General features: G+C 47.3%; 2 protein-coding genes across 8 annotated transcripts in view; both read left to right on the top strand.

Annotated features, from left to right (window-relative positions):
* The window catches only part of CFAP99 (cilia and flagella associated protein 99), a 96098-nt gene extending 78500 nt beyond the window's left edge, over nucleotides 1–17598 (top strand). Inside the window, exons 15-16 of the mRNA XM_034772812.1 lie at nucleotides 10156–10336; nucleotides 16511–17598. Of these exons, the coding sequence (XP_034628703.1) occupies nucleotides 10156–10336; nucleotides 16511–16666 (337 nt within the window). The 3' untranslated portion in view covers nucleotides 16667–17598. The remainder of the gene's footprint in view (nucleotides 1–10155; nucleotides 10337–16510) is intronic.
* Nucleotides 17599–21656: 4058 nt separating this feature from the next.
* RNF4 (ring finger protein 4) overlaps nucleotides 21657–22155 on the top strand; it is a 39760-nt gene continuing 39261 nt past the window's right edge. For 3 of the 7 annotated variants that reach the window (XM_034770995.1, XM_034770989.1, XM_034770994.1), the window contains exon 1: nucleotides 21690–21805. The gene's annotated coding sequence lies outside the window, so the exon portion shown is untranslated. Of the gene's footprint in view, nucleotides 21806–22155 lie in introns of all 7 variants that reach the window. The other 4 variants (XM_034770992.1, XM_034770990.1, XM_034770991.1 and 1 more) reach the window with 4 other exon arrangements.

Raw genomic sequence — 22155 nt, 5'->3', positions numbered from 1 at the left:
TAATCATATTTTCATAGAACATATGGAGTGCAATGTCACACTATGGACTGGGAGAACCATGATAATTTGGGCTCTCTCCCTCTGGATCCCAGAAGGTCCCCCCTGTGACAAACTCCAACACTTTAAACCTCCTTTTTGATTTTTTTCCCAAGCCTTCCAGAAATAGTCTACCTTAGCATAAGGTATGACATAAAACATTTCCAGGGACTGGCTTTTTGGGGGCATGATGGGATAGTGGGGAGGAATTGAATATGGAGCTTGTAATGGGCAACTATTTTCAACCTTAACTGTGAAGTAGCTACCAGAACTCCATAACATTAGATTTCTGCTGCTTCTCCTGTGTCTGTGTTTACAAAAACATTGATTTCCATATAATGAAAGGTCTGTTGCTCAATTCCACTGACTGTTTGATCATCAAGTGTTTACCTAAAAACTAATTAGCATATTTTCAGCACCTTTGGGGAAAGAATGCCTCATTACCATGAAAATAGAAATAACCCGTTTTCATGTAAGTTAAATGTTAGAGCATAAGTTTTAGAATCATAGAATAATATCAGACATTTAACCCATAGTAACAGGGATGTATCAGCCCTTCAAGTTTGGCAGAAGAAGCATTATTCTATTCTTTATAGGTTTTTATACCATGCTTATCACTGTTGTGTCCAAGCAGTTTCCGATGGTGCATTAAGCAACATAACTATACATGCCATGTGTTGTTTGTTCTCTCATCCTCTCTCCAGAGGGAGAGGCATTTGCAGTGGAATGTCTTGTTTTCATAGGGGTTCTCATTTTATTATTATGGGTTTTTAAATAAATATACCTGTTGCTCTGTGTTTATGTTAAAGAAGGCAAGATCTAAGAAATGTGCCTTGTACTTGGAATGGAAAGTGGTGAGGACTGTGATGGTTCTTAATTCTTGGAGGAGTTCATTCCACAGTCTTGGACTGCCCCCGGAGGAAGTTCTGCATGCCAAACATATGAGCTTTACTCTTAGGCCTGGTCTACACTACGACTTTAATTCGGATTTATCAGCTTTAATTCGAATTAACCCTGCAACCGTCCACACAACGACGCTAGTTATTTCGATGTAAAGGGCCCTTTAAATCGATTTCTGTACTCCACCCCGATGAGCGGAGTAGCGCCAAAATCAATTTTAACATTTCGAATTAGGGATAGTGTGGCCGCAATTCGATGGTATTGGCCTCCGGGAGCTATCCCACAGTGCATCATTGTGACCGCTCTGGACAGCAATCTAAACTCGGATGCACTGGCCAGGTAGACAGGAAAAGCCCCGCGAACATTTGAATTTCATTTCCTGTTTGCCCAGCGTGGAGAGCACAGGTGACCACAGATAGCTCATCAGCACAGGTAACCATGCAGGCTGATAATCGAAAAAGAGCACCAGCATGGACCGAGAGGGAGGTACTGGATCTGATCGCTGTATGGGGAGAGGATTCAGTGCTTGCAGAACTTCGTTCTAAAAGACGAAATGCAAAAACTTTTGAAAAAATCTCCAAGGGCATGATGGAGAGAGGCCACAATAGGGACTCTGAGCAGTGCCGCATGAAAGTCAAGGAGCTCAGACAAGCCTATCAAAAAACAAAGGAGGCAAACGGTCGCTCCGGGTCAGAGCCGCGGACATGCCGCTTCTACGCCGAGCTGCATGCAATTCTAGGGGGGGCTGCCACCACTACCCCACCTCTGATCGTGGATTCTGGGTCGGGGATAGTCTCATCAGCGACGCCTGAGGATTCTGCCGATGGGGGAGCGGAGGAGGATGAGGATGAGCTTGCAGAGAGCACACAGCACTCCGTTCTCCCCAACAGCCAGGATCTTTTTCTCACCCTGACTGAAGTACCCTCCCAAGCCTCCCAAGCCAGTACCCAAGACTTTGACCCCATGGAAGGGACCTCAGGTGAGTTTACCTTTTAAAATATAAAACTTGTTTTAAAAGCAAACGGTTTTGCTGACTTTGCATTCGCGGTCAGTTCAGCTACTGGAAAAGTCTGTTAACGTGTCTGGGGATGGAGCGGAAATCCTCCAGGGACATCTCCATGAAGCTCTCCTGGAGGTACTCTGAAAGCCTTGCCAGAAGGTTTCTGGGCAGTGCATCCTTATTCCCTCCTCCATGGTAGGACACTTGACCACGCCATGCTTGCAGCAAGTAATCTGGTATCATTGCCTGACAAAGCCTGGCAGCGTATAGTCCCAGTGTTTGCTGGCATTCAAGCAACATCCGTTCTTTATCTTGTTGTGTAATCCTCAGGAGAGTGATATCACTCCTGGTAACCTGGTTGAAATACGGGAACTTAATTAAGGGGACAGAGGTGGCCGTTCCTACTGGGCTGTTTGCCTGTGGCGGAAAATAAATCCTTCCCTGCAGTTAGCCAAGCGCAGATGGGAAATTGGCCCTGAGCTTTTCGCGTTTGGCTAGCAGAGATCTTCCCTGTTACCAGCCACGCGGTGGAGGGAGGGGTACCGTGATCATCCCAGAGAATTCATGGCGGGAGGGGGGCGGCGGCGGGGGGGGGTGGTGGTTAGTTTGGTGCCTGCAGGGATCTTCCCTGATACCAGCCACGTGGTGGGGGGGAGGGGTACAGCGATCATCCCAGAGAATTCATGGCGAGAAGGGGGGGTGGTTAGTTTGTTTTCTGCTGCTGCTAAATGTTAACAGAAAAACCGCAGCACTCTACAGGCTATGCTTGGTATGTGGGAAAGGAGGGCGCAGAAGCTGTAAGACAATGGCTTACCATGGCCGCATTGCAAGCCGAATTCTGTTGCCCAGACCTGTGATCTCTAGCAGCAAAGCCACAGGCACTCAGCATTAAGAGGCAAAATGCGACCTTGCACAGAAATCACATGTGCTATGTAATGTGAATAGTGTTGGTCACCGTGAAAGAGTATAAGCATTGTTCTGCAAAATGTAGCTTTTTAAACAATTCTCTCTTTTTTCCCCTCCCTACAGCAGCTGCAAATTCCTCAAGCCTCCCTCCTCCATCCCGAAGGTTATCACAGATAAGGCGTCGTAAGAAGAGAACGCGAGACGAGATGTTTTCTGAAATTATGGAATCCAGCCGACAGAGCTCATCTGAATGAGTGGAAGGAAACAGTTTCCAAGTATAGGAAAGAAGCCAGTGAACGTGAGGACAGGAGGGACCAACGTGAGGAGAGGAGAGACGCTCGAGATGAGAGGTGGCGGCAGGAAGACCAGAGGAGGCAGGATGCAATGCTGGGGCTGCTGCGTGAGCAAACAGACATGCTCCGGCGTCTGGTGGAGCTTCAGGAACGGCTGCTGGAAAACAGACTGCCGCTTCAGCCCCTGTTCCACCCTCCCCCGTCCCCATGTTCCGTATCCTCCTCACCCAGACGTGTAAGAACGCGGGGGGGGAGGCTCCGTACACCTTCCCATTCCACCCCAGTAGACAGCCCAAGCAAAAGGCTGTCATTTTTTTAACCTTTTCTTTGTGGCTTTTTCCTTCCCAGCAATCCTCCTCCCAAATACCACCCGGGTTCCCTCCCTCTTTTTCTAATCTATTAATAAAGAATAAATGATTTTTAAATGATAGTGACTTTATTTGGTTTGAAAGAAAGCTGGGGGAAGGGGGAGGGTGGGTTCCTTACAGAAAATCAGTCAGTAAAGGGGGCGGGTTTTCATGAAGGAGAAACAAACAGATATTTCACACTGTAGCCTGGCCAGTCATGAAACTGGTTTTTAAAGCTTCTCTGATGCACAGCGCTTCCTGGTGTGCTCTTCTAATCGCCCTGGTGTCTGGCTGCGCATAATCAGCAGCCAGGCGATTTGCCTCAGCCTCCCACCCCGCCATAAAGGTCTCCCCCTTACTTTCACAGAGATTGTGGAGCACACAGCAAGCAGAAATAACAATGGGGAGATTTCTTTGGCTGAGGTCAGAGCGAGTCAATAATGATCGCCAGCGACCTTTTAAACGGCCAAATGCACATTCTACAACCATTCTGCACTTGCTTAGCCTGTAGTTAAACAGCTCCTGACTCCTGTCCAGGCTGCCTGTGTACGGCTTCATAAGCCATGGCATTAAGGGGTAGGCTGGGTCCCCAAGAATAACTATTGGCATTTCAACATCCCCAACGGTTATTTTCTGGTCTGGAAAGTAAGTCCCTTGCTGCAGCCCTTTAAACAGAGTAGTGTTCCTGAAGACGCGAGCGTCATGAACCCTTCCCGCCCAGCCCGCGTTGATGTTGGTGAAACGTCCCTTGTGATCCACAAGTGCTTGCAGCACCATTGAAAAGTATCCCTTGCGGTTTATGTACTCGGTGGCTTAGTGCTCCGGTGCCAAGATAGGGATATGGGTTCCGTCTATCGCCCCACCACAGTTAGGGAATCCCATTGCAGCAAAACCATCCACTATAGCCTGCACATTTCCCAGAGTCACTAACTTTCGTAGCAGCACTTGAGTGATTGCTTTGGCTACTTGCATCACAGCAGCCCCCACAGTAGATTTGCCCACTCCAAATTGATTCCCGACTGACCGGTAGCTGTCTGGCGTTGCAAGCTTCCACAGGGCTATCGCCACGCGCTTCTCGACTGTGAGGGCTGCTCTCATCTTGGTATTCTGGCGTTTCAGGGCAGGGGACAGCAAGTCACAAAGTTCCATGAAAGTGCCTTTACGCATGCGAAAGTTCCGCAGCCACTGGGAATCGTCCCACACCTGCAACACTATGCGGTCCCACCAGTCTGTGCTTGTTTCCCTTGCCCAGAATCGGCGTTCCATGGATAGAATCTGCCCCATTAACAACATGATCTCCAAAGCACCGGGGCCCGTGGTTTCACAGAATTCTGTATCCGTGTCCGTGTCCATGTCCATGTCAATGTCCTCATCATGCTTGTCGCTGCGCTGCCGCCGCCGCTGCCTCCTCGCCTCGTTTTTCTGGTCCTGGCTGAGCATAAACTCCACGAGAACGCGCGAGGTGTTTACAATGTTCATGACTGCTGTCTTGAGCTCAGCGGGCTCCATGCTTGCCGTGGTATGGAGTCTGCAGTGTTCACCCACCCAGGAAAAAAGGCGCGAAAATGGTAGTCTGCCGTCCGTTGCTTTCATGCAGGGAGGGAGGGAGGGAGGAGGTGAGGCTGTACCCAGAACCACCTGCGACGATGTTTTTTGTCCCATCAGGCACTGGGATCTCAACCCAGAATTCCAATGGGCGCGGGAGACTACGGGAACTATGGGATAGCTATGGGATAGCTACCCACAGTGCAACGGTGCAGAAATCGACGCTAGCCCCGGTACTTGGACGCACACCACCGAATTAATGTGCTTAGTGTGGCCGCATTCATTTCGACTTTATACAACCTGTTTTTCAAATCTGAATTATATAAATTCGGATTAATCCCGTAGTGTAGACATACCCTTATTGTAGAGAGTTCCATTGTGCCAGAGAGGCAGAGACATTGACCATAGTCTTTGTCCTGCAGCTTTACACGGTCTTTTAGATACCCTGGGCCCAGCCATGGAGCACCGTGAAGATAAGGACCAAGATCTTGAACTTGATTAGACATTGTATGGGAAGCCAGTGTAAAGAACACATGTGTGATGTTCTCGTGGTAGCCTGTATTGCTGAGGAAATGCACTGCAGTGTTCTGAACTAGTGGGTGCTTCATAAGTGCTGAAGGTTTTATGCCCAGTTATAGGCACATTGCTGTAGTCCAGCCGAAAGGTGACAAAGGTATGAATAACTCAGTCCAGGACTTCATCCTCCAGGATGGGACAGAGTCTTCTAGCCAACTGGAGATGGCAGAAAGACCCTGTCTTTTTTTACTCACAGCTGTTGCTATTCAACAGCTCAGCATCATCAAGGAATCCAAGAGACTACAGATTGAAGTGACCAATTATGGATGTGACTCTTCAACCAAAGAAGGATGCACCGTGGCGGCAAGCTCTTAAAAATACTTTCTTCTGCACCCCAGTGTTACCTCTGTTTTGCTCAGATTCAGTTTCAGCAAGCTACTCTTCATTCATAAGCTGATCTCATCCAAGCACTGGGCCATCTTGGTGGTAGAGGTGTGCTCATTACTTCATTCCTTACCCCAAGCCCAGGTATAGTTTTCAGAGCAAGAAATATGGCAGTTCAGGGAGAGTCTCAGGAAGGCAGCTACACATGTGGGAAGCAAATCTAAATGGCTGCCCTTATTTATGGCCAAGATTCAACTTCAAAGCATTGGTTGGATCAAAGTTTCTTTGCACTCAGTTCTTGAAGACTGCTGAGCCTGTAGTCTCGAGCCCCGGGAATGCCTGCTATAAAAGGGACTGGCTGTACAATGCGCTTCCTGCCCTTCGAATAATAAGAGACTTGAAGAGAACAGGATGTCCAAAAACAGCCTCTCTAAGAGATGGGGAGTGTCTGAATGTCTAAGGGATTTGATATAGACCTTCTGTGGTGACATAGTGATCTCAGAGCCTGGGGGAAAAGCACCCCTGAGAAGGAGACCTTATGTTTGTTTGTCAATGACCCTAGCCCTTGAAAGAGTCTGGGTTACACTAAAAAGATTGAAGAATAAGAACGGCGGGGGGGGATGTATTTATATTGTATTAAATATTTCCACGGGTGTGGCCCTTTTGTGAAATTTGGCCTGCCACACTCAGAGTAACAGATACACTATTAGCCATCCAGAGCACCAACCCACACCCTGCCTTAGACAGGTAAATAGCAATTTTGTTCAAATTTTCAGGAAAATCATTTGAGAAATACTGTACCACATAAATCCTTTTACAAAACTCCATGTTCAACAGTTAAATGTACCTGTGATCATCACAAACAAGTTCCATTAGCCCTATCAACTGAGAGAAAGGGCCAGATCAAACCTTGTACACCTCTACCCTGATATAACGCTGTCCTCAGGAGCCAAAAAATCTTACCGCGTTATAGGTGAAACTGTGTTATATTGAACTTGCTTTGATCTGCCGGAGCACGCAGCTCCGCCCCCCTGGAGCACTGCTTTACTGTGTTATATCCGAATTTGTGTTATATCGGGTCGCCTTTTATAGGGTGTGACAGATCCAGACCAGTGGGGTACAGGAGTCTGGTAGAGGGCAAATATACTGGTCACTGGATGAGTAGTTTTCTGTTCCCTGAGTGACCAGAGCAGGGGCTGCACTAGAGTAATCAGGAACCTGCTAGAATCAGTTAAGGCAGGCAGGCTAATTAGGACACCTGGAGCCAATTAAGAAGAAGCTGCTAGAATCAATTAAGGCAGGCTAATCAAGGCACCTGGGTTTTAAAAAGGAGCTCACTTCAGTTTGTGGTGCAAGTGTGAGGAGCTGGGAGCAAAAGGTGCAAGGAGCTGAGAGTGAGAGGGTGTGCTGCTGGAGGACTGAGGAGCTCAAGCGTTATCAGACACCAGGAGGAAGGTCCTGTGGTGAGAATAAGGAAGGTGTTTGGAGGAGACCATGGGGAAGTAGCCCAGGGAGTTGTAGCTTTCATGCAGCTGTTACAGGAGGCACTATAGACAGCTGCAGTCCACAGGGCCCTGGGCTGGAACCCGGAGTAGAGGGCGGGCCCGGGTTCCCCCCAAACCTCCCAGTTGACCTGGACTGTGGGTTCTTCCAGAGGGGAAGGTCTCTGGGCTGTTCCCCAACCCACATGGTGAATCTCTGAGGCAAGAAAATCCGCCAATAAGCGCAGGACCCACCAAGATAGAGGAGGAACTTCGTCACAAGGGGTAGGGGTGTATAAGCAGTTGTGATGCCATTAGCGTCAGTAGAGTTCCAACCTCTTACTTTAGGTTTGAATTTTACCTGAAAGGTATAACTGTCCAGAATGTGATCTTAATACTGTGATCTAAAGCTAGTCACTGAGCCAGATTCAAAGGTGATGTAAATAGAAGTGCAAGTTACATGTCAGTAAGTGGGTATATGAATGTAAGTTGGAGAAGCCTACCCAACAAGGGGTGTTAGTAAGTTGAGGTTATAGGAAGTAAGGGCTTGTCTATATAAATATTTAGTTTTGAAACAAGAGTAGATTAAAGCACACCAGGAAACGTTTAGTTCCTGGCAGCAGTTCATATGGACAGTAAGGCCTTGTCTATACTATTGGGGTAAGTCGACCTGTTATGCTACTCCAGTTATGTGAATAATATAACTGACGTTGACATAGCTTAGGTCGACTTACCGTGGTGCCTACACCGTGTTGTGTCAACAGGAGATGACTTCCCTTATGCTTCTCGGGGAGCTGGAGTACCAGAGTTGACCAGAAGCGCTCTGAGATTGATTTAGCGGGTCTTCACTAGAGCCGCTAAATCAACACCGCTGCATTGATCGCAGCAATACGGATCTACCAGTAAGTGTAGACATGGCTTCAGTATGCAGCAAGCTAGGGCAAGATAGATTTACACTTCTGCTCACTGTGAACTACGTGTTCATATAGACAAGCCCTAAGGGCTGGTCTACACTGCGGGAGGGGGGATCGATCCAAGATACGCAACTTCAGCTACGCGAACAGCGTAGCTGAAGTCGAAGTATCTTGGATCGAATTACCTGGGGTCCACACGGCGCGGGATCGACGGCCACGGCTCCCCCATCAACTGCGCTACCGCCGCTCACTCTGGTGGAGTTCCGGAGTCGACGGTGAGCGCGTTCGGGGATCGATATATCGCATCTTAATGAGACGTGATATATCTATCCCGGATAAATCGATTGCTACCCGCCGATATGGCGGGTAGTGAAGACGTACCCTAAATGAGCATAAACTGATACAACTTACACTCCAAGGGGGTAGCAGAGTAGGAGTAGCAGAGGGGAAAAAACAGCAGGAGAGTGTAAAATAAAGTAGGTATCCCAGAGTTTCTTCAACTCTCTTGTTTGTTACTTTACTGCTACATTGTCCCTTCTACACCATTAGGGTACATCTAGGATGATCAGATGTCCCGATTTTATAAAGACATACAATCCCGATATTTGGGGCTTTGTCTTTTATAGGTGCCTTTTACCCCCTCCACCCTCTGTCCTGATATTTCACACTTGCTATCTGGTCACCCTAGCTCAGAGGTCCCCAAACTGTGGGGCGTGAAGAATGTTTGCAGGTGGGCACAAAGGCCTTGGCTAGCCCCCATGGGGGGTGGGGAGGGAGCACCATCCAGCTCTGCTCCTGGCTCAGGCCCCAGTTGCTGGCCCAGTGCTCAGGGCTCTGCTCCCAGTCCCATGAATCATAGAATCATCAGAATATCATGAGGTCATCTAGTCCAACCCCCTGCTCAAAGCAGGACCAATCCCCAAATAAATCATCCCAGCCAGGGCTTTGTCAAGCCTGATCTTAAAAACCTCTCAGGAAGGAGATTCCACCACCTTCCTAGGTAACCCATTCCAGTGCTTCACCACCCTCCTAGTGAAAAAGTTTTTCCTAATATACAACCTAGGAACCGACTCCCAGCCTTGGCCCCCGGACAAGGCTCTGCTCCCAGCCCTGTGCCAAGCTGTTGCCCCAGCCTTGGACCCCTTACCCCTGTCCATATCCCACCCCCTCAGAGCCGCAGCCATGCTCCCAACCTCGGCTCCAGCAGGCCAGGGATGGACCGTGAAAAGGAGTAAGTGGGGGTGAGGTAAAAAGTTTGGGACCATTGCCCTAGGTGCATCTACATTATAGTGAGGTTGTGAATGGAAGCTTGGGTAGATGTAGCCACACTAGCCATACTGTAGCTAGTGCACTAAAAATAGAAGGGAGGACTCTGTGACTCAGGCTTCAGTACTGGCTGTACACATAAGTATGTACCATGTACTGAAGACTGTACTGTGGTGTCCTCACTTCTATTTTTAGCAAGCTAGCTACAGTACAGCTAGCATGGGTACATCTACACAAGCTGCCATTCACACACCCCAGCTGCAATATGGACATATTATATTATAGTCTTTGCATTCGCTGAGAAGGGACTTCAGATTATGCTGAATTGTTCCATACTGGTTAGTGGTATTATGTGAACAACAGGAATCAAGCTGAGAACACCACATTCATTTCCTCATATAATGTAACCTGATTTGAATCTAACTGGTCACCAGAGGTAAAAGGCTGGTGCATTAACTCATGATTTGCAAAGTAATTTATTTTGATTCTAAATAATCTGGATTGGATTTATTTTGTAGATCTTGTCCATCTATTTTTCCCCTTTTTTCTTTATTTTTTCCCTTGCAGGCAGGAAGAGAAGAAAATAAAGTCCCAGTTAACTGAAGGACCTGTGAAAAATGAACGTGTTTTAGATCTACAGAAAAAGATTACAGAGAAAACTATGGAGCGTAAAAAGCAAGCTGAAATCTTAAAGATTACACCCCAGAAAGATGGTGCAGGGCCAGGGAGATCTTGGAAGTCATATGAAGTAAGTAAATAAGTACAATAAATAGTCATGATGGAATTTTTTTTTAAGTTTCAGTTAGCACAATGGAAGTGTGACAGATATGGCAATTTCTTGCAATATTCTTGGGAGACCTTACTGAATTAAGTTAAGTAATTTTGGGAGCCATTGTATTAAATGAATGGTTTATTTCTTATTGTGGGCCAGAATTGTATGTAACCTCTCAAGGGGAGAGATGTAACGGATGTGAGACTTGGGGTTACAAAGGACTATTTTGAACAATGTGCCAGACAAGAATGTTCTTTAGGAACAAAGTCTAGTGGAGGCTAGTGAAGATTAGAAGGAGAAAACGGCGGACTCGGGATGATATGTTCTCGGAGCTCCAGATGTCCTCCCATGCTGACAGAGCACAGCAGAATGCGTGGAGGCAAACAATGTCAGAGTGCAGAAAAGCACAATATGAATGAGAGGAGAGGTGGCGGGCTGAATCGCGGGCTGAAGAGCATACGTGACATCAGATTGCTGATAGAAGGCAAGAGTCGATGCTCCGGCTGCTGCTGCATCAAACTGATATGCTCCAGCATATGGTTGAGCTGCAGGAAAGGCAGCAGGAGCAGAGACCGCCGCTACAGCCCCTGTGTAACCAACAGCCCTCCTCCCCAAGTTTCGCAGCCTCCTCACTCAGACGCCCAAGAAGAGGATTGCCCAAGCATCAGAAGGCTGGCCTTCAATAAGTGTTAAAGTTTTAAAGTTTTAAACTTGTCCTTCCCTCCTCCCCCACCCCTCCCGGGCTACCTTGGCAGTTATCCTATTTGTGTGATGAATTAATAAAGAATCCATGAATGTGAAGTAACAATAATGTTATTGCCTCTGCAAGCGGTGCTCAAAATGGGGAGGGGAGGGTGGTTAGCTTACAGGGAAGTAGAGTGAACCCAGGGGGTGGTTCATCAAGGAGAACCAAACAGAAGTTTCACTCCGTAGCCTGGCCAGTCACAAAACTGGTTTTCAAAGCTTCTCTGATGCGCACCGCGCCCTGCTGTACTCTTCTAACCGCCCTGGTGTCTGGCTGCGTGTAATCAGCGGCCAGGCAATTTGCCTCAACCTCCCACCCCGCCATAAATGTCTCCCCCTTACTCTCACAGATATTGTGGAGCGCACAGCAAGCAGCAATAACAATGGGGATATTGGTTTCACTGCGGTCTATCCAAGTCAGTAAACTGTGCCAACGTGCTTTTAAACATCCAAATGCACATTCTACCACCATTCTGCACTTGCTCAGCCTATAGTTGAACAGGTCCTGACTACTGTCCAAGCTGCCTGTGTACGGCTTCATGAGCCATGGCATTAAGAGGTAGGCTGGGTCCCCAAGGATAATGATAGGCATTTCAACATCCCCAACGGTTATTTTCTGGTCCGGGAAGAAAGTCCCTTCCTCCAGCTTTTGAAACAGACCAGAGTTCCTGAAGACGCGAGCATCATGTACCTTTCCCGGCCATCCCACGTTGATGTTAGTGAAACGTCCCTTGTGATCCACCAGGGCTTGCAGCAGCATTGAAAAGTACCCTTTTCGGTTTATGTACTCGCTGGCTTGGTGCTCCGGTGACAAGATAGGGATATGGGTTCCGTCTATCGCCCCACCACAGTTAGGGAATCCCGTTGCAGCAAAGCCATCCACTATGACCTGCACTTTTCCCAGAGTCACTACCCTTGATAGCAGCAGGTCTTTGATTGCATTGGCTACTTGGATCACAGCAGCCCCCACAGTAGATTTGCCCACTGTAAATTGATTCCCGACTGACCGGTAGCTGTCTGGCGTTGCAAGCTTCCACAGGGCTATCGCCACTCACTTCTCAACTGTGAGGGCTGCTCTCATCCTGGTATTCTGGCGCTTCAGGGCAGGGGAAAGCAAGTCACAAAGTTCCATGAAAGTGCCCTTACGCATGCGAAAGTTTCGCAGCCACTGGGAATCGTCCCACACCTGCAACACGATGCGGTCCCACCAGTCTGTGCTTGTTTCCTGGGCCCAGAATCGGCGTTCCACACCATGAACCTGCCCCATTAACACCATGATTTGCACATTGCTGGGGCCCGTACTTTGTGAGAGGTCTATGTCCATGTCAATTTCTTCATCAATCTCATCGCCGCGCTGCAATCGCCTCCTTGCCTGGTTTTGCTTTGGCATGTTCTGGCTCTGCATATACTCCAGGACAATGCGCGTAGTGTTCATAGTGCTCATAATTGCCGCGGTGATCTGAGTGGGCTCCATGATCCCAGTGCTATGGTGTCTGGGCTGAAAAAAGGCGCGAAACTATTGTCTGACAGAGGGAGGGAGGAGCGAGTGATGATATGGCTTACAAGGAATTAAAATCAACAAAGGTGGCTGTGCATCAGGGAAAAACACAAACAACTGTCACACAGAATGGCTCCCCCAAAGATTGAACTCAAAACCCTGGGTTTAGCAGGCCATTGATTTCACAGAGGGAGGGGGAAGCAAATGAATAAAGAACAAATCTGGTCCATCTATCTTTTACAGTGCAGCATGACTGATAGCCATCGGCATCTTCTGGGTGCTTGCCAAAAGATGCTGCATTACGATTGCTAGCCATCATCGTCAAGACGGTGCAATCGGACTGCCGGCAGGATTGAGTCTCCAGGAGACAAAACATGTCTGCCCAGGCGCCTCTGACTGAACTCACTGAAGAATACGACGACGATGGATACCAATCGTAATACACCATCTACTGCCAAAAGGCAATTAGCTGCTGTTGTGTAGCAATGTAGTACCACGTCTGCCGGCACCCAGATGACATATGGTGACGGTGAGCTGAGCGAGCTCCATGCTTGGCGTGGTATATCGTCTGCACAGGTAACCCAGGAAAAAAGGCGCAAAATGATTGTCTGCTGTTACTGTCACGGGAGGGAGGGGGAGGCTAACGACATGTAACCAGAATCCCCCGCGACGCTGTTTTTGCCTCATCAGGCATTGGGATCTCAACCCAGAATTCCAATGGGCGGCGGAGACTGCGGGAACTGTGGGATAGCTACCCACAGTGCAACGCTCCGGAAGTCGACGCTAGCCTCGGTACTGTGGACGCGGTCTGCCGACTTAATGCACTTAAAGCATTTTATGTGGGGACACACACAATCGACTGTATAAAAACAATTTCTATAAAACCGGCTTCTATAAATTCGACCTAATTTCATAATGTGGACATACCCTTAGTGTAGACAGGGAACTGTACAGCCTGGAAAAATCTTGGTTCAGAGGGATAGAGATGTGAGCGTCTACCCAACAGAGGTGATGGCTGGGGAGTCGGGATAGCCTTAAGGGACCACAAAGGGGAAATACAGGTGCAGTTGCCGTGACCTTGTGATAGGAAGATTAGAGATAAATGGGCTAATCTATTGAAATAATAACTATAGCCTTTTTTGTTAGGAGACTTGGCAGAGCTGAATTCACAGCCTAGGGGAAAGCTGTATTTTTCAGATATAAATAGTACAATCATGTAAACCAGGTGTCCTCAAACTTCATTGCACCTTGACCCACTTCTGACAACAAAAATTACTACACAACCCTGGGCAGTGGTGCTAAGGCTTTGGCTTTGGCTCCACACCCCAGCAAGTCTTAACACCAGCCCTGGTGACCCCCATTAAAATGGGGTCCCAACCCACAGTTTGAGAACCACCGATATAAGCCTTTCACAGGATTGCTCACTGCAGCTTCAGAATCTCCATTTAAGGGACAAATCCAGTAAAATATTTAAGCATGTGCTTAACTTTAAGCACATACTTAAGACCATCCCATTTCAGCAAAGAAAAGTATTTGGGGCTTTATTCAGGAAAGTATTTAAGTGGGCTCTAAATAGGGGTGCTTTCCATAATAGAGGCCTTACAGAAGGGCAAATGCAATAATTAGAGGCCTCAAAGGAAAACTGCAGTGTAATAAAGATATTCAAATCACTACAAAGACACATTTTGAAATAAATAAAAAAGAATTATAAATTTATAGATAGGATCCTTGACAGTATAAATGTAGAATAAGACTGTAAATGCAGCTATCATTTGAAGCCTAAGAGTTCCATAACTGTTGTGAAGTTCTACTCTTTTGTTTAACTTTACACTTTAAATATCACAATATGTTAGTCCTCTTTCTCTTCCTTCCACTCAAGTCCTAAGGCACACAGCACTAAAAATCACTTTTTAATTCAATATAAAGTATAAATAAAACACAGGTCAGCAGAAGATATTAGGTTTGCTCTAGTCGTCATCATTGCTGCTTGGGCCTACACAGCCCTGGCCAAATTTTATTTCAGAGAACAAGGCAAACTCTTGTCAGTTACACCCAGCACCCATTTAGTCCAATTGTGTTGTATGGGTTTAACTTAGAGCAGAAAGTGGTCCAGTATCTAGCAGGATAGTAAGCCCTTTTTCTGTGCAATAACTCCAACATGCATGCCGCTTGTACTGCCCACCTTTTTGATGCCTTACCTCTCTAGTCCTGAATACACTGAAAATAGAAGTTCCCCTCTTGGTGTTGAAATGCCAGGACCAAATTTTGGCCTCACTTACACCTATGTAAGCCCTTTGAACTCAGTGGGTTTGTACAGGCGTGAATGAGTGCAGAATTTGGTCCACACACACATTTTTAACACTGATAAATTAATAACAAAATAGAATTTATATTACAGTTTAGAAAACTGAAGACAAATGTGTTGTAAAAGAGAGAAGTTGTTCTAGCATTGTTGGAGGCAATTAGATGATAACGTTGCTTTGTCTGTCAATGCAGGTCTTTTCTGGAATACAGTCTTTGTGAACCTAACCGTTGAATCAGAACACCTGTAAAGTTTGATACAGGAAATATATGTATGCATCTGAGTGTTGAAATAGGACTATCAGGATAAACTTCTGAGAGGGAGATAACATAAGAAAGAGAAAATGGAGAATAACAATCCAAATGTAGTTTGGTTTTGTCTTGACCTAAGATTTTGTACTGTGCTCAATCTAGTCAGCGTTTCTCAAATGTAGACACCGTCGCCGCATGTGGCCACCAGGGTTTTTTTTTTTTTTGTGGCCACAGCCTCCTGGGCAGTGATTGGAGGGGGGGCGGCAAAGCATTCACCCCTTCCCTGGAGCCACCAGTAGGAGTTGGGCCCTGGCCCCCTCTGGAGCCACAAAAACCAGACTAGCAGGCAGCCAGTGTGAGTTCCCCCCTTTCCAAGGGAAGGGGAAATGGGGCTAGGGTGATCAGACAGCAAATGTGAAAAATCAGGACAGGGGGTGGCGGATAATTGGAACCTATATAAGAAAAAGACCCAAAAATCGGGACTGTCCCTATAAAATTGGGACATCTGGTCATCCTAAGTGGGGCTCAGGCTTCAGCCTTGGGGCATTGGGCAGCAGGCTCCGGCAATGGGATTTCGGGTTCCAGCCGCAGGGCTTCAGGCTCCATCCCCCAGCCGCAGGGCTTTGGGTTCCAGCCCTGTGCTCACCCCTCCCCGCATCACCCATGACCCCTGCTGCCCTTCCCCAGACCTCCATTGCTCCTGGCCCCTGCTGCCTCCCTACCCACCTCTCCATTCAGAGCTTAATTTGTCCTCCAGCTTGCCCGGGCTGAGTAAGTCTGCGGTGAAAAGCGATATTACCAAACCTACAAATATCAGTTTTCACAGGAGCAGACTTACTAGCTAGCAAGTCAAAAAAAAACAGCAACTAAGAAAACAAAAGAAACAACAACAAAAAAGAGAAGAACATGCAAAGCAGCTTATTTTGTTTCTATTCTGTTTAGGTCCAGTAAAGAATAGAGACAACTGTACATTACTTTTGAGTCTGAAAAAAAACGTTACATAAATAAATTACAATGATTTGGACATGGATATGTGCATATTTATTTTCTTTCCTAAAGTTAAGTAAGTATTTTAGGAAAAATTGTCAGAGCAGCCACCATCAAGAGCTGGTGGCCGCACTCTAAGGCCACCAAAAGATTTCTTGTGAGAACCCCTTCTAGATTAAACAAATTGTGCACCCAACCTCAGTTTGTTTCTATTCATCACGGCCATTATGAAGTTGCTGTGCTTGCCCCAATGATGGTATCAAATGGAATATTTGTCTGCCAGCCATCCAGATTGTCTGAAAATTCATTCCATAATCTGATTAGTCACTCATGTTTGTACTATGATCATCTGTCTTTCATTTCTGCAGAACTCTCTGCAAGAGCCCCACTGGAAAGAGTTGGAAGAGAGTCGGGAACAACAGTTCAAGATGCTTCAGAATGGCTTAATGTCCAGAGAAACAGCTCAGAAAATGACTGCATATCAGGCTGCAAGAATTGGAGCCACTTCTTGTATATTGAGATAATATGTAAAATGAAATGACTCTGGAAAAAATCCAGACCTGGTGGAGGTGGGAGCACTTCTACTGTGACTGCTAATGCCAGGGTTGAATTTAGCCCTCTTTCTCATATGTGTAGGCTGCAGAGTCAAATTATGGTTGGCATAACTGAAGCAGAATTTGGTAACTTGTATTTTAAATCTGTGTTGAGACATTTTTCCATTTAGAATTAAAACATGTAATGGATTAAATATTTACTTTGAAATGTGTTTGTGGTAACAAACTAACAGGTAAGAATGTTGTAGAGAGGACTTTCAGTGTATACCCTGCCATTGTTATATGCTATGCCAGTTGTTTGCTATGTTCATTTTCTGAAATAAAAAGTAAAAATATGTGAAACAAACAGAATTTTTACTTCTGCATTTAGCTTTTCACAGGATGTGATCAACCAGAGTTTAGAATAGGGATCAATGATCTTACAATAAGTACAGAATGTGATTAGCTGCCCATACCAGTAGGTCAACCAGTTTCAACACTGGTTGTGGAGGAGCTAGGGAGGAAACCAGGTTTGCATCCCAGGGTCCAATACAGGAAATTTCCAAGTGTAGTCAGGCTCTCTGCCTCCCTTGTAAAACTGAGATGATTATAATGATTTAGGCCCCAATTCAGTATGGTACTTAAACATGGGCCTGACTTTAAGCACATACTAGTCCCACTCAAGTGAAGTTGCTCAAGAAGCAAATTCCCTTCATATCAAAGTGATGATAAGAGAAAGTAACATACCTTATTCTCTTTAGAGAGCAGTTTTCAGAAGCAATCAAAACTCTGTTAGACACCTAGAATTAATTTGACATCTATGATCATTTCTATGCTATTTCCATAAATGAACCTTCAAGTCATAAGGCTATGTAGGCATAATGCCAGAGGGGATGTAAATCTCAATTAAAATCTGTGCAGCAGTAAGAATATGTAATGTATTTCTATCTTAAATTTGTGCCATTTACAAGATATTTAATTATTGCCATTGCAAATATTGAAATTGAATCAGATTGTATCTGACATTAAATACAGGGAGCTGCTCTTAATGCTCATATTGCATTACAATTCTTTCCTTTTACCAAAGGAAATCTAATGGGTTAAGGAATTCTTTTGTTGCCATCTAGCTGTGAAAATCTTTTCCACTATCTGCAATACTTATGAAATGTGCTGTATTTTTCATTAATAAAAAATGTTGCCAGCCCTGGATATACTGCAGATAATTTGAAGAGTTCTATTGAGCCAATGGGGTTAAAGGGTATCAGGAAGCCAGTGTAGCATTGAGGCAGAAGTTCAGTAGGAACAATTCAGGGAGAAAAGAGTGGGAGCGGCAATGCTGAAAGAGAAAGAGCTGGATAGTGTGATCAGTGAGAGAGAGAACTGTGAAAATGAGGCCTGTAAGAGGTTGAGCACAGGGCCGGCTCCAGGCACCAGCTTAACAAGCAAACAAGCAGGTGCTTGGGGTGGCCAAGGGAGAGGGGCGGCACCTGCAGCAATTCGGGGGCGGCAGGTCCCTCACTCCCTCTAGGAGCGAAGGACCTGCTGCTGAACTGCCACCGCCGATCGCGGCTTTTTTTTTTTTTTTTTTTTTGCCTGTGGGCAGCAGAAATGCTGGAGCCAGCCCTGGTTGAGCAATAGCCAATGCTGACAAGCTCTTTGGGACAGGAACTATATTTTCCTTTGTGTTTGTCCAGCACCCAGTCTTGACTTGGACCTCTCAGTGCTACCATAATACAAATAGTAATGCGAACAGTCAGAACCCTGGGATGTTATGGAGTTGAATAGCACACCTTAACCATGCAGCTGTACCTAGCATTTTGAGAGTGAAAGAAAGTTAAAGACAGAGAGCTGATCAGGAACGCTTTATGGATGTTGCCACAGGCACATCACACTGTGGCTCACTTCCTCCAAGATGCTGTTCTGATAGCTTGATCCTGACTCTTGGGCTTTGACTATCTCAGTGACCATCTCTCCTTTTGTGCCCCATGCCCCTGGCAGCAGCAAGCAAGGATGACAATGCGGTAGGTGTCCTCCAGATGAAATTCAAAAAAGGCTGGAGGAAGAGTGTTCTCACTGGAGAACCCTAGGCTGTGAAATTCCCTACCAGAAGTTGTGATCATCCTGCTAATTTAGGACACAATTCAGATAACTTACTTGGTTAACCCAATAAGCCAAGGGAGGAATAGGGAATTTAGGGGCATATAGCAGAGCACACAGGATAAAACCAAGGTTAACCATCTTGATTGTGATAATCTCAGATAACTGAGTGTCAGATTTACATCATATGTTTAGGTCCACACACTACATTGGCCCATTGCAACATATTGTGACAATGCATGTATCCCCATCATATTGAACTGAAGCTACAGCTGGGCAGATAATTCATAATGAATAATTTGTTCTACAAATTTTGCATTTTTTTGCTGTTCAGATTGTGATTTTCCAAAATGTATTAATTGTTCAAAATTATTCGCTATGTAATTTCTGTGAATAATTCTTGATATATGGGATGTTCACAACTAACTCATTACAAGTATTTAATATTCAAAATGTGAGCTGTTTTGATTGGACAGACAGGGAAATGGTATTTTCCTGGATGTCAAATAATTTCTTCAACTAAACTGCCTACTCTCAACCCCAGAATCCAGCACCAAGGAGTTGGCAATGCTATATCCACTCCCTCCATTCAAAAATCATGATCCAGGCCCCCCAAAAACATGAGATTGGTTTAAAAGTCATGAGATTAATAAAAAAGAATAATACATTTTGGTTTCTTTATATTTGCCTTCTGGTTTCCAAGCTGTGAGGAGGGTGCACTTGCTTTACATTTTCAAGCTTTTCTCTGTAAACATGAAGGCTAGGCTAGAAATTTACTTATTTCAAATGAAAACTGCGAGCCTCATGCAACCTCTTGCCACGAGCAGCTGGGGCTTTACAAAATACACCCAATAATAACAAGAGTTGGCTGTAGTATCTCACTAACATTTCTGTGCCTTAGAGAACTCTGCCTGGGCAAGTCTCCATGAGTAGTTTTGGATTGTGGCAGAATCCAAGATGTACATCATGGTTGTGGTTTCTTATTGCCTTTCTACTGAGGGAATCCTTATTTCCATCTCAAGGAGGAAGTGGTCCACCTGAAGCTGGTCAGAAATTTTCCAATGAAACTTTGTTTTGTCAGAAAATACTGGTTCATCGAACCTGAATTTTCTTTCAAAAGCAAGTCGAGTTCAATGAACTTGCAGCCAGGGTTCTGATGGACACCAGGCCTCCCGTGTCCACGGCTCCAGGACAGATATGTGATGCCAGGGCTTCCAAGCTCCTTGCTGTGAAGCAAGGAGCTTGGCACGCCTGGAAACCCCTCTCTAACTGTGGCTTGGCTGCTGACTCCATAGCATGGAGTCTGCAAGCCCTAAGAACTCTGACTCAAATCAGGTGTAACTTTAGCGCCCTCGTGGCCAAGATGGAGTCTGCTCTGCAGGCAGCTCTGGCCAAGAGAAGGTATGCGCAGAAATGCAGCAGGAAAAATCCCTTCCACCCCAGGGGCACCTGTTTCAACTCCCCGCCCCCCCCCCCCGAGTGAACACACACCCCCACAGGAAAAGTACAATGGATATAAGAAAGGGAGATATTTATTTACAGAGGGATGAGAGGAGAAAAGCAACAAGTGTAAATATAGGGGGAGCAGTAAAACAGGGTTGCATTCAAACCAAGGCCCCACGGGCCCAGTGGTAGCACAGTCTGAAAGGGCAGATACTGAGCAACGTGTCTGCACACAGAGTTCAGGAGTCCTGAGCAAAGTTCCAGTCCAGTGGTGAGTCTTGGGTGCTCCTGGTCGTCTTTGGCGCCAGTGAACTTTCCCCCAACAAATCCCTCCGGTGCCCTCTTCTGCCGCTCTCTGCAAAGCCACATAGAGCGACCACCTCCCCACTTTCCCAATGCAGAGTCACAAGACCCAGTACTTACAGCCCCATGCAGCTCTGGGTCCAGTTCCGGCCTATCCTTCTCGGGCGATTCCTCCCTGGCACAGTGCTCCTCCTGGCTCCTGTCCTGGGGTGTCCCCGATCGGCCGCCCTGTCCTTTCCAGGCTTTAGGCAGGTTCTCTGCTGCTTCACTTTGCGAAGGACTGCGGGCTGCCGCCTCTCTCTCCCTCTCAGCTCCAGAGCCACCCCCTGGAGTTTCCCCCCTTTTTTCTCACTCTCCCCCCAGGAGAAAGATTTAAAGGGGCCATGCTCTCTAAACCCCAACGGGGTTACCCAGGGATTTCAGAGCTTCCAGGCTCATTTCTGTGGAGCCAAGTGCCTGGAAGCCCAGGGAGACCCAGCTCTGGCCAGGTTTCTCAGTCTTAGTCTCAGAATGATACCAAATTTCAAACGTTGAAACTTCTCACAAAACAGGAATTGCACATTTGGGCCAGATCCAGGTCCTCGCTCAACCCAAGCATCCAGTGCAGGGTATTGTTAGCTCTGAGTGTGTATGTGGTGGGGGGGTTCTGGAGGTTACCTGTGAGAAGGCTAAGAAGGACAGTGTGTATGGGAAGTTTGGGGCTGTGGTAGCCAAGGTGGACAGTGATAGATGTCTCTGGGGGGGACAGCATCTCTCTTGGTAAACCTGAGGAGCCTTTGGCGTCTGAGAGTTTCTAGTTCAGATGGTTGCCCAGACTGGTCTGGGGGGCTTACATATTATATGGCCACACTGCTCTGCTGCCCCAGGGCTAGCCAGGCACCCAGAGAGCCCCATTCAAGCCCTCTGTCCAGGTGACACGCCTGCCATTAAAGTTCTTCCCTAGACTGGAACTGCGGGAGTTATGCTGAAGCCTGGGCATCGCCCCCTGAGAACTACAACTCCCAGCGTACACCCGGGCCGGATGGAAGGTGGGGCTGAAGTCAAACATCCTGCTAATTGATATTCATGCTGTCCAATCAGCGAGCCGGAAGGGCAATGGCCTCGCCAATGATTGGGCGGCAGGGATGGGCCGGGCCGCGCCGCGCCGCCTCCGTGTGGAGTTTCTAGATCGGCCCCTAAGGAGGGTGAGTATCGCGGGCAGGGGCTGCTGGGACCGGGACCCAGGGGCGCCCGGCCGCCCGCTCTGTGCTGAGCCCCCAGGAACGTGCCGCGGAGCCGGGGCAGCAGGTGAGACGGGACCTGAACCCCGCGAAGCCGGCTGCCTGCGGGGCTTGGAGCCCGGGCCGAGCGCCCCGCAACGTCCCTGAGAGCCGGGCGCGACTCCCCCTCCCCCGATATCGCAGCCCCCGCAGGGGGAGCCCGCCCCGCCCCCCACACGGGCAGCAGGGCCCGGCCTCCCTCCCAATATCCTGGGCCCCTCTAGGGAGTCGGGCCTGCGGCCTCCCTTCCCTTCTCCCTCGTCCGCCCCCCCTCCCCCGCGAGACGGGCCTGCGGTCTCCCTTCCCTTCTCCCTCGTCTCCGTCCCCCCTCCTCCCCCGCGAGACGGGCCTGCGGCCTCCCTTCCCTTCTCCCTCGTC

The sequence above is a fragment of the Trachemys scripta genome, chromosome 5 (genome assembly GCF_013100865.1).
Source record: "Trachemys scripta elegans isolate TJP31775 chromosome 5, CAS_Tse_1.0, whole genome shotgun sequence".
Classification (NCBI taxonomy): domain Eukaryota; kingdom Metazoa; phylum Chordata; order Testudines; family Emydidae; genus Trachemys; species Trachemys scripta.
This window is presented reverse-complemented; position numbering and strand designations above follow the sequence as displayed.